Source organism: Danio rerio, chromosome 8, assembly GCF_049306965.1.
Source record: "Danio rerio strain Tuebingen ecotype United States chromosome 8, GRCz12tu, whole genome shotgun sequence".
Taxonomy (NCBI): domain Eukaryota; kingdom Metazoa; phylum Chordata; class Actinopteri; order Cypriniformes; family Danionidae; genus Danio; species Danio rerio.
Window position 1 is genome coordinate 5,151,914 of NC_133183.1, and position 16,184 is coordinate 5,168,097.

The 16,184-nt window shown below is 41.9% G+C and overlaps 2 protein-coding genes across 8 annotated transcripts in view; one reads left to right on the forward strand and one right to left on the reverse strand.

The window, feature by feature from the left end:
* Nucleotides 1–16,184, forward strand: part of gcn1 (GCN1 activator of EIF2AK4) — a 779,792-nt gene that overhangs the window by 223,627 nt on the left and 539,981 nt on the right. The gene's annotated exons all lie outside the window — the stretch shown is intronic.
* Nucleotides 1–16,184, reverse strand: part of bicdl1 (BICD family like cargo adaptor 1) — an 81,766-nt gene that overhangs the window by 50,889 nt on the left and 14,693 nt on the right. For all 7 annotated transcript variants that reach the window (XR_012384059.1, XR_012384058.1, XR_012384060.1 and 4 more), the window contains exon 2: nt 13,385–13,600. Coding sequence is in view for 1 of the 7 variants with exons in the window: in XM_073910045.1 (XP_073766146.1) it covers nt 13,385–13,600 (216 nt within the window). In the remaining 6 variants the exon portion in view is untranslated. The remainder of the gene's footprint in view (nt 1–13,384; nt 13,601–16,184) is intronic.

Below are 16,184 nucleotides of genomic sequence, written 5' to 3' on the forward strand. Positions count from 1 at the left end.
ACGATGAAGTATGGGCTGTAAAACCCACTCTCCATCTCGGCTGGAGGAACCGGCTCGATTGCACCCTTCGCCAGGAGGGCAGCAATCTCCTCTCGCAAGACAGGGGCGGACAGGGGGTTGACCCTGGAGAAATACACGCCCGTAAACTTGGGGGGCCGTTTCGCGAACTGAATCGCGTAACCGAGTCTGATTGTGCGTATGAGCCACCGCGAGGGGCTGGCCCGCGCTAACCAGGCAGGCAGAGCCCTCGCTAATGGAGTCATCGCTACAATCGCTGACGTACCAGCGGTGGGGCAGCGCGGAGTGGGTGTGCTGATCCGGGAAGCACGAGGGTCCCGCGGAAAAGCTGGAGGAGAGCGATTCGCTCTGGCTCCGCACCCTGACTCCGGAGAGGGGGCTGGAGGGCTGAGGGAAGGGAGACCGTCCCCCCAGCGCTCGTGAGCCACTGGCGAAGCACGTAGAGTCTGCGAGCCGGAAGGCAGCGCGTCCCGGACTGGCAGAACTCGTGCAGTCACATCCGGGGAATGGAAAAAGTGCTCTTTTACTGATGTTTTGGTGGCACTGAAAAGTACCGTTGTTATCGGGGCCCCGCCCTCCAGCGGGGAAAGAGCAAGTTTCCTCTTCTCCGGATGGCCTGTCTCAGGGACGCTTCGCGGTCCGTTTACCGGACTTAACGGCGCCCTGGGCAGGAGGGGCTGCCTGCTTTCGAGGTGAACGCCGCGCCCGCTTGGCCGGAGGCGCAGGCGGGGGCGGGGCAGCACTTGTTGGCGGGCGCCCTCGGCGAGGAACAGCGGAGGTGGATGGCTCGGCGGGCGAAGCGGGCTTACGGCCACGCCGATAGATGACATTGCCCATCGCATCCGACTGCTCTTTCACCGCCTTGAATTCCTGGGTGAATTCACCGACGGTGTCGCCGAACAGGCCAGCCTGGGATATGGGCGAGTCAAGAAAGCGAACTTTGTCAACGTCGCGCATATCGGCCAGGTTTAGCCAGAGGTGGCGTTCCTGAACCACAAGTGTGGACATCGTCCTCCCCAGCGCACACGCGGCGGACTTAGTAGTCCGAAGAGCATAGTCGGTCGCGGTGCGCAGCTCATGTAATAAGCTTGGGTTGGACCCGCCCTCGTGCAGCTCGGCCAGCGCCTGCGCTTGGTAGCGCTGGTAGGTGGCCATCGCGTGCAAAGCAGAAGCAGCCTGGCCCGCAGCCTTATAAGCTCTGGCTCCGAGGGAGGCAGACAACCTACAGGCTTTGGACGGGAGGCGGGGCAAACCCCGCCACGTAGAGGCGCCGCGCGGACAAAGATTGACCGCGATAGCGCGCTCCACTGACGGGATCGCCTCATACCCCCTGGCAGCTCCGCCGTCAAGGGCGGTGAGGGCGGAGGCACTCGCAGCACGGGCAGAGAAAGGTGCCCTCCAGGACTGCGTGAGCCTACTGTGCACTTCCGGGAAGAAGGGGACGAGAGGCTTCGAAGGCTTCGCCTTCTGGTCCTCTACGTAGCACCCATCTAGTCGGTCCGGCCGCGGAGCTGGGGGATAAACCATCTCCAACCCCACGGCCGAAGCAGCCCGGGAAAGCACGGCTAACATGTCCGCTTCAGGATCCGATTTGACAGCGCTCACCTGCCCGGAGGGGGCGAGCGGGTCCGGATCTTCGTCGGACAGTGAAAGCCCACCCTCCGATGCCGCGGAGGACATCTGATCTCCGGTGTCAGCGAGTGTGAGAGCTACCATCTGGTTAGACGGATCACTCTCACCACCCGAAGCTTGGATGGAGCGCCGTGAGGAGCGAGAGGTCCGCGAGCCCGTGGGCGGCGGATTAGCTCCCGCTGAAACCCTCAGATCTGCCCGAGCGCCCGCTGCTTTTTTAGAACAGGAGGCAACTGGGGTGGCTCGCTCTCTTGCGAAAGTTAGCCGCGATCTTAGCTGTGCAACGGTCATGGCATCGCAATGACGACATGAACCGCCCGCGAGCACCGCATTAACATGCTGGACCCCCAAACATGCAATGCAGTGATCGTGTCCATCATCCGGAGACAGGAAACCCCCGCATCCAGAAACGCACAGTCGGAGCGCCATCCTGAAAAGGACGTGCTGCACGACTGTGTTGCTCTTTTAGGAAAGTTGCAACTATACGCACCGCTCTGGAGGACCGGACCCAAAGAACCGCAGGCAAGGGAGTAACCCAGCTCGACCGTCTGCCACCGCGAAGACCCACTCTGGACCGGGAGACACACTCGTTCGCTCTGAAGTGCTGATCAGCAAGAGGAACCCTCATCGACTCACTCAGAAAGGATCTGAAGCGAAAAGGATGGCGTCTGCTGGCTTCAGGTGTGCTTATATGCTGAGATGATTGCAGATGTCACACACCTGCGCAAGCTTACGCTGCCAATTAATTTCATTCATTGGCCCGTTCAATACTCTCCAGATAAGCGGCTTCTGATCCGAATCCTCCCATTCATGGCACTGAAGTTCCCCAACCGAAGGGGAACCACAGTTATTCAAACACCACACTCAATTTGCAGAATTCCTAGATTGTTTGCTAAATGACACACTTTATTCAAAACACACTTCAGTCAAAACACACTTCAGTCAAAACATACACATATTTATAAAAATAAATTTTTGGGCAGACATTGTTATGTTAGGGATCATTTCGATGACAAAACAAAATAGTGACAAACCCACAACATTCTTCATGATTAGTTTGATATATATGCTATAAACTTATCAAGCATTGCACAACAGTGATGCTGCAGACTGAATATTTCAAGTATCTATTTCAATTCAAGAAATACAGTAGAGATTTGGTTGAACTTATTGTCCAGCTTCCATTAGTGTCAGTCCATGGTTGATAACATGGTCAATAAGTGTTGCACAGATTTCTTGAGTCAAATTTGGTCCTCATCTTCTTTGTTCAGGTTCTATCAACTCTTCAAGCCCTTCTCTACCTCTTCCTCTACCTAGGCATCTTCCTCTACCTCCTTCTTCTCCTCTTTGAGCTCCCCCTCTCATTCTCACTCTTCTAGCTCCTTCTATTTTTGATGATAACAGGTGAACTCACCTGCTGCCTTTTATAGCACACCTGACTGCTGGGTTTTTAAATTAGCTCATCTCTGCCTACCTTTAGGACGTGTTTATTTAATTCGTTCATTAGTGTGGTCATTGGCAATCCGGGGCTTTGTAATGACAAGGAAGTAACCAAACAATCCTTATCTGTGTCTAAGGTGTTGAAATGTGTGTAGAGTTTTACAAATCACTGTGTGTAATGTTTTGCAAAAAGAGTGAAGCAGACTTTGGGCCCTGTCATATACCCGGCGCAGTGTGGCGCAAGGCACGGCGCAATAGTCTTTTGGTAGTTTCAGGAGTCGTTTTGAGGCGTTGCGCTACGCTGTTTAAATAGCAAATGCATTAGCGCTTATTTGTGCGCCCATAGGCGTTCTGGTCTAAAAAGGGAGGCGTTCTGAGTCAGACCGCTGGCGCGTTGCTATTTTGAGAAACTATAATAGATTTTTCATTAGACCAAAACTAACCCGGTCTAAACTCCAGCGCAGAGTTGCTCCTCACTTACACACTGCTTAATACACACAAGAGAGCAATAGGCAAATATCTTTACATATGAAAAAATTTAAATATTAAGGATATATATATATAGGATATAATAAGAATAGATATATGACATAAATATAAAGGATTAAAATATTACAAAACATATTATTTTCTAGCCTACATAAATATGAAAAATCACTGCTTTTATGTCTTCTTCATCTCGGGAGGCTTTTTCAGTTCATTCATAACAATTTGCTTTTGTATAATGTTATTATTATTAGCAGTATTATTTATTATATACATATTTATATTTGTTTTATTAAAAACAAGCTTAGATTTGCCCACCTGTCAGGTTTTAGACCATATGGGGCACAGCATGTGTTTTAGGATATAACTCAGGTTTTTGAGCACACTTTGTTATTATTGTTCATTTATTCGTTTGCTGGAAATTAGAACTGAATTTAGAAATAGTTTTGAAATGAATATTTGCACTTAACAAACAAAATTATTTATTTATAGACTAATTGATGTCTGTGAGTAAAGGTTTCCCTATCCAAGAGCGAATGTAAAAGTGATCATTTATCTCTCATTCTCACGCAGTAGATGCTCTGTTTAACAGTTTTTTGTTAAAAAACTGTCAACTGTTAACTGTTTGCTTGTGAAATGCTCAGTTTTTCCACTTAGACTTACTTTGCGTCCTGTAAATAGTAAATGCGCTCTTGGCGCGATGCAGCTGGCTCTTAAAGGGAATGGGAGATGAGACTCTGATTGGTTTATTCTCAAAACACACCTATAACTCATTAAGAAAATAAACTCAACCCTTTTAGACCATGCACCATGGCACAAAGCAGGTTTTCCCGTCCTTAAATTAGCAAAAACGCGTTCTGACACGCCCTGAAAGCGTTTGCGCCCTGCGTTTTGCGCTCTGCAATTGGACCGTCAAAATAGAGCCCTTTGTGTGTAATGTTGTGCAAATCTGGGCCTGTGCTTTGCTACTTGGAGTAGAATTTTGCAAATTGTGTGGAAATTTTTTATTTTAGAGTGTAAACAATCGTAAAAAACTGTATTTATGACCTCCAGTAGAGCATCTGTGCTCGCGTCATCAAATGCCACCACACGTTCATTGCATGTTTTCTTCTGAGGCGCAAGTCATTTATTAAATAAGGAAAAGATTACCACAGCTTCTCCTACCGCAGTAAATTCTGTTTTTACTTTTGATTTTTGGTGCCAGTTTATCAGGAAGTGATAATTTTGTTAGATGGAAAGGTGCTTTATTCATGCGGTGTTTATGCGATATTATAGTTTTGCGAATAAATTTAGTTTGCATTTTTGGATAGATATCTAGCGACCGAGCGAGAAATCAGGGCTGAAATTGTGCAGTGTGATCTGGGCATTACTGATTTTGCTTTGGGATTCATTTCCTCAACCTCCTGTCTACCAGTGAACATAAAGTCAATGAGATCATCTATTATAAAAAGGTCAAAATCAGCTCATCTCCGTAATGAAATGCAGGTCTGTTTTTGTGTGTCTCCCCCCACCGCCCACCCCCTCTAAACCTTTGTAAAGTAATTAGTGCAATGCGTCTCTCTGATCAGATTAAACTGCTGGGGTTCAAGCTTTTTGACAACCCCCTGTGTGTGTGTGTGTGTGTGTGTGTGTGTGTGTGTGTGTGTGTGTGTGTGTGTGTGTGCGTGTGTGTGTGTGTGTGTGTGTGTGTGTGTGTGTGTGTGTGTGTGTGTGTGTGTGTGTGTGTGTGTGTGTGGGTGCGCGCGCGCAACAGAAAGCATCTGTCCAACACAGCACAATATGTTCAACTCATTAGCTAAACATTTATGCTGTCTGTCTTTACTAGGCTTTACCTGCTCGTGAAGCTGTTCTACTCTATTATCTAGCTGTCACCTGTCTCTCCAGACGGACACTTCTTTAATGTATTATTATTATGTTTATATTTTAGTTTTTCATCATTAGTTTGGCTCATTTCTTGAAACAGGAATTGCATTCTCAACACTCTTCTAGCAAACAATTATTTAGCAAAACAACCAAGTCTTAAGTCTGGTTTATACACGACGCGTCCGCAGTTCTTTTTTTATTGTGTGAATAGCTTATAACTATTTTGTAAGATGGTTTTGGGAGTATTGTAACTAAAAGCCTATATATGAAATAAAAAAAAAAACCTTTTTAACTTTTATTTAATGTTTACAATGAAAATCCAATTAGATCCACTTATTTGGTAAACAAATCAAGTCTCTCATATAACATATGTGCTAAAAGACATATATAATATAATAAAATATATATATAACATAAGAAAATATTACTGTATAAACTGTTTTGTAAATAAATCATATGAATATTTTCCTGTTAGTTAATAATATTACTAAAATTAATTTAAAAACTGATTAGGGTGCTTTCAAACCTACACTTTTGTTTCGGAACCTGTCTTGTTCGCCCAGTTAGCGCGGTTCGTTTAGCATATGTGAAACCACCAATCGATCTCGGATCCGCGACAAATCAATCGCTCCGAGATCGCTTGAATGAGTTGGTCTCGGCTCGATTGAAACAAACTCTGGAGGGGATCGATTGCAGTGAGATAGTGATACGATCCGAGCGGTTATATCACTGTGATTTATGGATACAGTAATAGGCATACGGCTATATGAAGAGAGAATCATGAGTATGGCGGGAAGTTTTGCGAGTCTCTGGATGCCCGCAAATGAATGATAATCTCCCAACATATAATAACGTACCTTGTAGTTAAGCCTGGTTTATACTTCTGCGTCAAGTGACTGGCACAACCCACGGCGCATGCAACGCGCGTAGCTGTGCATTTATACTTCTGCGCGCTGTCTCTGTTGGTCTGCATTAACACTTCCAAAACGCTAGATTGCAGTGAGGTGTTAATGTTCCTCTGTGTCGAGTTTCTTGGCTGGTGTTTTGTTCTTTCTGAACGCTTCCGGGATGTACAAGTGGCTCAAACTTGCTAATTTTGAGGCAGAAACCGGCGGACTTTCCATTCGAAGCTCCTTCACGGGACTCCACACTTGTAAACAATCGCTCCATCGGGCTCACACGGCTCTCAGTCCAGCCCAGACTCGTCAGCGCTACCAAGTCAACCAATCACAGAGCTTACGTTACGGGTCGTTGCGACGTGTAGCTTCATTTTTTGAGAGGTGCACATCAGCGACGCCGACACCCATAGCCTAGGGCTATGCGTCGACGCGTAGGCTGTGCCGTAGCATACGCGTGCGTTTGAAGCAGAAGTATAAAACAGCCTGTAATCATTTGGAAAAGTGGCCGAAGGTAAATAATCTTGTGTCAAATAGAAAAACAAGATTATTTTGCTTACCCCATTGCAGGCCCAGATTGGCTAATCGGGAGGACCCGGAGAATTCCCGGTTGGCCGGTCCGTTTTTTGGCCACGAGGGCCGGTGTCCCTAGCTGCTTGCACTCTCAGCAGTCACACTTTTTTCATTCATTTATTTATTTGACCATACCCTCACTCTTTTTATTTGTTGTTTTGCCGCAGCTCCGCTCTTTTTATTTATTCTCTCGCAGCTTCGTGAGTTTAACGCAGCCTTCAGATAGGTGAGGTAACTATCATTCCACCCCAAACAGCAGCACCTTAGTGAATATAAGAATTCGAATATTTAATATTATTGAATATTACACCAGCTCAATGAAAATCAGATGATTCACTACATTAACAAATCTCACATAACTTGATCAGAAAAAAGGGGAGAAAAAGATTAAGCCATCATTAGAAAGTAATACTGTGGTTAAAAGTCTTGCAGATACCGGTGCAATACTTATTTTTTATTCCAGACTCTCTGGCAATACAGCGCCATTGTGGTTCAGTGGTCAGCACGTTGTGTTACAAGGCTGCTGACCTGAGTTCGAATCTGACCTGAGTACATTTTTTTATTTTTTTTTTATTTTTAGTGTAACGACACATTATACTGTTTAGGTTACTTACGTAGGTGAACATATTTTATTTTTTGTGTGACCATCGTTACAAAGAACTGGATATCTATAAAGAATTGAGCACATAACATATGTTCAGATATTGCACTGAGTTGGGCTGGTCTAAGGCTTGAAACTCCAGGCCTGAAAAGAAGTCCCACTCCGGTCCTGCCCCATTGGCAGATTATTTTGCTTGTTTTAAGAAAAAACTTAATTAATTTTTGTCATATTATTTAATAAGATAACTTAAACCAAGACAATATATTTTGCTCCTCTAAAAATGCTTCTTGATTTAAGAATTTTTAGATATTTGGTCTAGAAACAAGACAAAAAATCAAGCATTCTTCGCCGTTTATTGTTAAATACTTGTGTCTAATATACTGTATTGTGTCACTTTGACATCTCTTCATTAACTGTACACTGTACAGACCATCTGGCATTGGACTTATATGTAGGATTTGTATTTGTCCTATTGTCTTGGCATCTACATCAGCAATTCACCAAAACTACTATATTTCTGCAGTACTTTCACTCTTAAGATTTTTTTCAGTTCTTCTTTCACTGGAAGAGTCGCAGTTTAACCCCTTAGTAGACACCAGTACACCATCTTTAGGTGTTTTACTTTTCTAAACATCCTTTGCATTTCCATCTGCAGCACAGAGAGTGAGAAGGCTCCATGTTCCAGTTTTGGAATGATATTTTATTTCATCTCATTTCTAAAGCAAAGATGCTGATGGCAACTTGTACCCTAAGCTGCCATTGTATATTACTGGTCTAGTAGGATAAAGAGGAGGAGAATGCTATGGGGTCTGCTCTGCTCTTTCTCGGCCTTATTATGGAGAATAAAGTCTATTTTCTGATATTCAAAACCTCCGGTCTGATCATTTCTAATTGATAAGAAGTCGAATTACGACAGTCTCAGGAGGATAAGACATAAGAATATTGTTTTTGTTGTAAAGCTTATTTAGTGTGTGTGTATAGAGTGTGTAAGTATATTGTGCGTATTGTATGTGTCCATCTGTTTGTGTATTAAACCTGATACTAGCTGTGTGTACCTAATAAAGCGGGCGGTTAGTGTAAATTTAGGGTCTTATTAATAACTCTCAATTCTGAAACAATCTTATGCAGGAGTTTTTTTTTTTTAATCTAAACTAAAGTTAATGATGAAACAGTTTCAGAGATCATTAGTGACTATCCAGCATTCGGGTTGCTCTTGTGTTTGTAAGAAATCAAAGAAATGTTTCTGTCCTCTGTTTCAGTAACGCTGCTGGTCAAGGAAAGAGGATCTGGATTAAAGCTTAATCCCACCTGAGTTCATCCGTGTGTGTGTGTGTGTGTGTGTGTGTGTGTGTGTGTGTGTGTGTGTCTGCCTTATGTCACTTCCTGTAGGAGGAAGGTCATCTGAGTCTGCAGCAGCACATCCATTAGTAGATTTCTCATCTCCTCTCCTATTCAGAGACTCGCTTGCTTAACAGAACAGCAGCATTAGCTAACATGCTGCAGATTATAATTATGTAAAAGGACTGTCGAAGAATTTCCGTGTATTAATCTCTTATTATTGTCAATGTGTGAACAGAAAACTAAACTAAAATGACAATTTCTGCCCTTTTGAATTATTAACCCGCCCTGTATATTTTCCCCTAATTTCTGTTCAATGGAGAGATTTTTCAACACATTTCTGAACATAATAGATTTAATAACTCATTTCTAGTAACTGATTTATTTATTGTATCTTGACATTAAATAATATTTGAGGTAATATTTAATTAGGCAAGTTGTATAACAGTAGACAATCAATATATATATATATATATATATATATATATATATATATATATATATATATATATATATATATATAGTTTAAACTAGAAGTTTACATACACTCTAAAAAAAGGAACATAACCTTATTCTTCCACAAGCTTCTCACAATAGTTTGAAGGAGTTTTGGCCCATTCCCCTCTGACAGAATTGGTGTAACCGAGTCAGATTTGTTGGCTGTCTTGCTCGCACAAGCTTTTCAACTCTGCCCACGATTTGTTTAATGGATTGAGTTCAGGGCTTTGTGATGGCCACACTAAAACATTCACTCTGTTGTCCTTAAAGCACATTTTACCTAATTTGGCAGTATGCTTAGGGTCATGGTCTGTTTGGAAGACCCATTTGTGGCCAAGTTTTAATTTCCTGGCTGATGTCTTGAGATGTTGCGTCAGTATTTCTACATGATGTTCTTTCTTCATGATGCCATCTATGCTGTGAAGTGGACCAGTCCCTCCTGCAGCAAAACAGCCCCACAACATGATTCTGCCACCCCCATACTTCACAGTTGGGATGGTGTTCCCAGGCTTGTAAGCTTTCCCCTTTGTCCTCCAATTGTAACACTGGTCATTATTTATGGCCAAACAGTTCAATCTTAGTTCCATCAGACCACATGACATGTCTCCAAACATTACTCTTTTCCCCAGTGTAATTTAGCCAATTGTAATCTGCCTTTTTTTTTATTCTGGCTTGTTGATTTTCCCATGTTGTCACACAAGGAAGCAGTGTGTTTGAGGTTTTTCTTAAATAATATTCTACAGTTGTGTCTCCAATTAACTCAAATGTTGTCAATTAGCCAATCAGAAATTTCCAAAACCTTGACACCATCATCTTAGCTTTTTCAGAGGCAGAATAATCTTATTGTATGTAAACTTGACTTTCAAAAAAAGTTATAACAATATCTCAAACAATATCTCTCTCATTATTCTGCTATTAAGTACAACAAAAACAAATTTGATAATCATAACTTACCTAAAAGAGAAGAGACTTTTTTTAATGACTTCTGCTTTCAACTGTATATATATATATATATATATATATATATATATATATATATATATATATATATATATATTAAGGGGTCTAATAATATTGACCTTAAAATGGTTTTAAAATATAAAAAATGCTTTTATTCTAGCCAAAATAAAACAAATGTGTGTGTATGTAAGGTGTGTTTGTTTGTTTGTACATCTGTGTGTGCGCATGTGACATACTGGGCCCTATCATACACCTGGCACAATAAGGTGCACAACGTGTTTGCTGCGATTTGTTGCTATTTTTAGACCAGCGCAACTGTAATTTTTACGTTTTGCACTAAGTTGTTAAAATAGCATATCCAATTGTGCCTCTTTGTAGACTCATGGGTGTGCTCGTCTAAAAATAGAGGTGTGTTCAGGCACATTGTTGGCACGATGATTTTTTTAAAGAAATGAAATAGACTGTTCAGTAGACCAGCTGAAACCTGCTCTAAAGTCCAGCGCAGAGATATGTATATTAGTTCTGCGCCTATGTGGGTTCAAACATTTACAAATTGCTTAATACACGCAGGATGTACAGCAATACACAAATATCTTCACAAATGAAAACAAATAAATGAGTAAAATGTTACAAAAATGATTATTTTCTACATAAATATAAAAACCATGCCTTCTTCACCTCAGGGGGCTTTTTTCAGTTTATTTATCATAATTTACATTTGTATAATGTTATTATTATTAGCAGTATTATTTATTATATGCGTATTTATATTGGTTTTATTAAAAAGAAGTTTAGATTTGTTTACCTGTTGGTTTTTGGAGATGTCTGCATCACTATATGGGGCATAAGAACAGGATGTGTATTTTATATAACTCAGTTTTTTGACCACACTTCATTAAACAAAATTAAATATGTAGGCTAATGAATGTCTTCAGTGGAGTACGTACAACACAGTTTCCTTACTCCATGAAAGTAAAGGAGTTAAGTAAAGAGGAAGTAAAGAGACCGAATGGAGGAGGCTCGTTCTTTATCCTTGCGCTGCAGATGCTCTGTTTAACTGTTTTCTCACTAGTGAAGCGCTCAGTTTTTCCTCTTACAAAGTCTGCCATGTAAATAGCAAATGTGCCACAGCACGACTCAACTGACTCTTAAATGGAATGGGAGATGAGACTCTGATTGGTTTGTTCTTAAAACACACCCAGAAGTTATAAAGCGTATTTTTACGTCCTTAAGCAAAAGTGGATTCGGATACGCCCTTAATGCTTTGGTGCCATGTGCTTTAGACTTTGCGCCTAGATCCTTAAATTAGAGCTTCTTTTGTGTGTGTGTGTGTGTGTGTGTGTGTGTGTGTGTGTGTGTGTGTGTGTGTGTGTGTGTGTGTGTGTGTGTGTGTGTGTGTGTGTGTGTGTGTGTGTGTGTGTGCGCGTTTGTGTGTGTGTACATGCATGTTCACGTGTGTGTGTGTGTGTGTGTGTGTGTGTGTGTGTGTGTGTGTGTGTGTGCGCGTTTGTGTGTGTGTACATGCATGTTCACGTGTGTGTGTGTGTGTGTGTTGTATATTGTATGTGGTATGTATATGTATATGTGTGTGTATGCGTGTGTGCATGTGACTGACTGAATAAACCTGATGTAGACAGACAGTAGTAAAGCACTATGTGTGTGTGTTCTAATTAGCTGCAGTAAATGTAAACAGATGAAGATGAAGAAAGATCTGCGTTCAGTCAGTGTGATGAAGCTCAGACTCAGGAACAGACTGTTGTTTGACCTCCAGCTCTTTTTCTGCCACAACACCACAAAATCAATCTGACTCAATTACAATTCAGATGGTCCTGTGAACAAGAGGCCACACTTGACACAAACGCCATTTAACCTGCAAATCTCTGCCCCGACAAATCAATAAGCCCCTTTCCTGTGTTTATGATCGTTCTTCCTAAATCAGCAGGCAGCATTCGAGATTTCATGTTTAGAAGTGATGATGGAGCAAAAATGGAGCAGAAATATGTAGTACACTGTAAAAAATGCTGGGTTCCAAATAAATCCCTCATGTTGTCCCAACACAAATCAATTAAATTAACTTAATTGTTTTTACAAATTGAAATGGACTTAATATAAAATAATTCAATTGTTCCCCAGGAAAACTCAAGAACTGTGTTGATTCAGTTCATTTTTAAATAAATAGTTTGAACAAGCAGCATTTTGTTGTTGTTGTTGTTGTTGTGTAAATCCTACTTACTGACATCAAATGGTATATGTATATATATACACAACGTTGAAGTCAGAATTATTAGCCCATCCTTTGATTTTTTTTTTTCATTTTTAAATATTTCCCAAATGATGTTTAAACGAGCAAAGAAATTTTCACAGTATGTCTGATAATATTTTTTCTTCTGGAGAAAGTCTTTATTTGTTTTATTTCGGCTAGAAGAAAATAAGTTTTAAATTTTTTAAACACCATTTTAAGGTCAAAATTATTAGTTGAAGTCAGAATTATTAGCCTCTCTGAATTATTAGCACCCCTGTTTATTTTTTCCCCAATTTCTGTTTAACAGAGGGAAGATTGTTTCAGCACATTTCTAAGCATAATAGTTTTAATAACTCATTTCTAATAACTGATTTATTTTCTCTTTGTCATGATGACAGTAAATAATATTTTACTTGATATTTTTCAAGACACTTCTACACAGCTTAAAGTGACATTTAAAGGCTTAACTAGGTTAATTAGGTTAACTAGGCAGGTTAGTGTAATTAGGGAAGTTATTGTATAACGATGGTTTGTTCTGAAGATTATCGAAAAAAAAATTTGCTTAAAGGGGCTAATAATTTTGTCCCAAAAATGGGTTTTAAAAATTTAATAACTGCTTTTATTCTAGCAGAAATAAAAACAAATAAGACTTTCTCCAGAAGAAAAAATATTATCAGACATACTGTGAAAATGTCCTTGCTTTGTTAAAAATCATTTGGGAAATATTTAAAAGAGAAAAAAAAATCGTGACGTATATCCTGATATGAGATTTTTTTTTGTCATATATCTCCCAGCTGTAGTCAAAGGTAAGCAGTGGATCATAAACCTGTGACTTACCCTGCTGAGCTGCTCCAGCAGGCGGTGGTTCTGTTCTGAAAGTTCACTGATGGCTCGGCTCTTTTCCCGGTCGGCGTCCCGCAGCTGCAGCTGATGTCTCTCCAGCTCCCCCTGCAGGTGCTGCACATCCGTCTCCAGTTCAGCCACGCGGCCCTCCCACTCGCCCTCACGGCTCTCCAGACGCCGCCGCAGCTCGTGCTTCTCCTGCTCCAGCAGCTGCTCCACACACAAAACACAGGTACTCATGCTTAAAAATGCTTTACTATTTTATTATACATTTACATTTCATAGTATACATTTTGTATTATATTATATTATTTTATTAATAGTTCTGAAACTTGTGGGAGTGGGCGAAGTTAAAGATCTCTCTTTATGCAATGAAACTCTCTGATTGGTGGATTGTTTTATATACGGCATCATGGGAAATGTAGTTTTTCTGTGCAAAGTTTACTATCAAACATGCTTGTTTGCAAAATATGTTGAATTAATGCAAACAGATGGCTTCAACAGCAACATGTACAGCTTTATAGTTCACAAAACGTTTCTAAAATGTAATGTGTGTATTTATATAGCGCATTTATCGCTTCACAATCATGAGTTGGGTCTCTCCACCAGTGTGCAGCATCCGCTTGGATGATGTGACGGCAGCCACAGGACAACGGCGCCAGTGCTTCACCACACACCAGCTATTGGAGGAGTGAAGAGACAGTGATAGAACCAATTCGGTGGATGGAGATGATTGGGAGGCCATGATCGGTAAGGGCCGATGGAGGGATTTAGCTAGGACATCAGGGTTATATCCCTACTGATGCTCTATTTTTAATGACCACAGAGAGTCAGGACCTCGGTTACATCTCATCCGAAAGACGGCACTCACTGACAGTGTAGTGTCCCCTTTACTTTAATGGGGCATTAGGACTCACACAGACCACAGGTTGAGCGCCCCCTGCTGGCCTCACTAACACCACTTCCAACAGCAACCTAGTTTTCTCTTGTGGTCTCCCATCCAGGTACTGACCAGGCTCATCCCTGCTTAACTTCAGTGAGTAACCGGTCTTGCAGGATAATATAGCTGTGGAAAAAGGTTCCAAGGTTTAAACCTATAAAGGTATTAGTTACCTTTAAAAACTTCCCCAAAGGAGAAAAATAATGATTAGCTCCAGATATTTTAAACAATTTGTTTAAGGCAGGGGTCTCAAACTCGCGGCCCGCGGGCCATTTGCGGCCCTCAGTGCAATATTTTGTGGCCCGCACCGACCGCTGTACACTGACAGAATCAGCGGAGCGGGGAGAGAGAGCGCTCCCCGCTCCGCTGATTCAATCCGTACACAGCGCGCTTGTCATTCAATGCGCGTTGTCGCGCGCGTTTTGATCAGCTGTGTTGTTGCGCGCGTACTCAAGAGCGGTGTTATCGCGCGCCTACTGAAGGGCGGGACCGAGGGTGTGTCGCGTCGCGGGGGGCACTTTTGATCATTTTGGAAGGGCACTTTCTATGCAAGACTAAAAAGGGCATGTGCTCTGCACAGGTTGAGCCCTATGTGTGCACGTGCCTGCCCTGCATCTTATATATATTATAGGTAGATACAGACTGGTACAGACTGATGTGACTGGAGTGGGGTGGGGGTGTTTTATTTATACATATATACGCCTTTTTTTAGGTGAGGGAATGGAAGTTTTGAGTGAGTTCCCCCACTTTTTTCCCTAGGACTTCAATAAGTCAAAGTACAGGTCTAGACTTAATGATGATCATCTTCAAGCCATACTGAGGGTCTCAACTGCTTCCGCTCTAAAGCCAAATGTGGTTCAGATTTGTGAGAAGAAGCGCTGTCAAGTCTCTGGCAGCAAGAAGTAGGCAAAAGATGCCATGTTCAGAAGAACTGTTCATAATCTTCACTCAATGTTCTATTAATGTTCAGGACACTTCATGTTCAGAAGAAATAATTAAAACTGTTAATAATGACATTTGAGGACTTTTTTTTTGTAAAATCCCTTATGCGGCCCAGCCTCACCCAGACTTTGCCTCCTGCGGCCCCCAGGTAAATTGAGTTTGAGACCCCTGGTTTAAGGGGTCTCCAGGATGTATGTGAAGATTCAGCTCAAAATATATCACGGCCATTTATTACACCATGCTGTTAATGGCTCTGTTTTTGTGTGTGTCTCTTTAAATGTAAATTAGCTGCTGCTCTCCACCCCTTTACAGAGGGGGGCGTAGCCTTTACGGTAGGGCTGGGCGATTTTTCAGATTTTTTCAATTAATTCAAATTTACGTTTTCAGACGATTTAATTTTGAATCAAATCGAGAAATCGCGATTTTAAAAAAATATATATTTAATACATTATAATGGCACCAATGCGCTTTGGTTCACTCTGTATGAAGCAGGAAGCACACCAGAAGCGCCGCAGGTCGACGCGCAGCGCAGCACCACGATTCAGGACGCAGGTCATATTTCAGCTGCGCCACAGAGCGCCATCTGATTAGTTTCATGTTAAATATAATGTGAATGTGCGCGTCTGGTGTGTGATAGTTAACTGTCATGTGTGCGCCTGTTAAAGCGTGAAGTCATGTAGGATTTTACTTGTTGCCTTAGTCTGAGTCACGTCTGTGTGGATTGTCAAGACATATTCCCTCATCAAGTCGATAAACTCGATCTCAACATGTTTGAAGGACGTAAAATCCTGCCATGTGAAAAACCGCGCCCATCTTTTGGTTTGAACACGAGCAGAGGTGACGGACTGTAGCAGTTTTTTTTTTTTTTATTTATTTATTTATTTTTTTTATTAATGACAGGGTAACAATAAC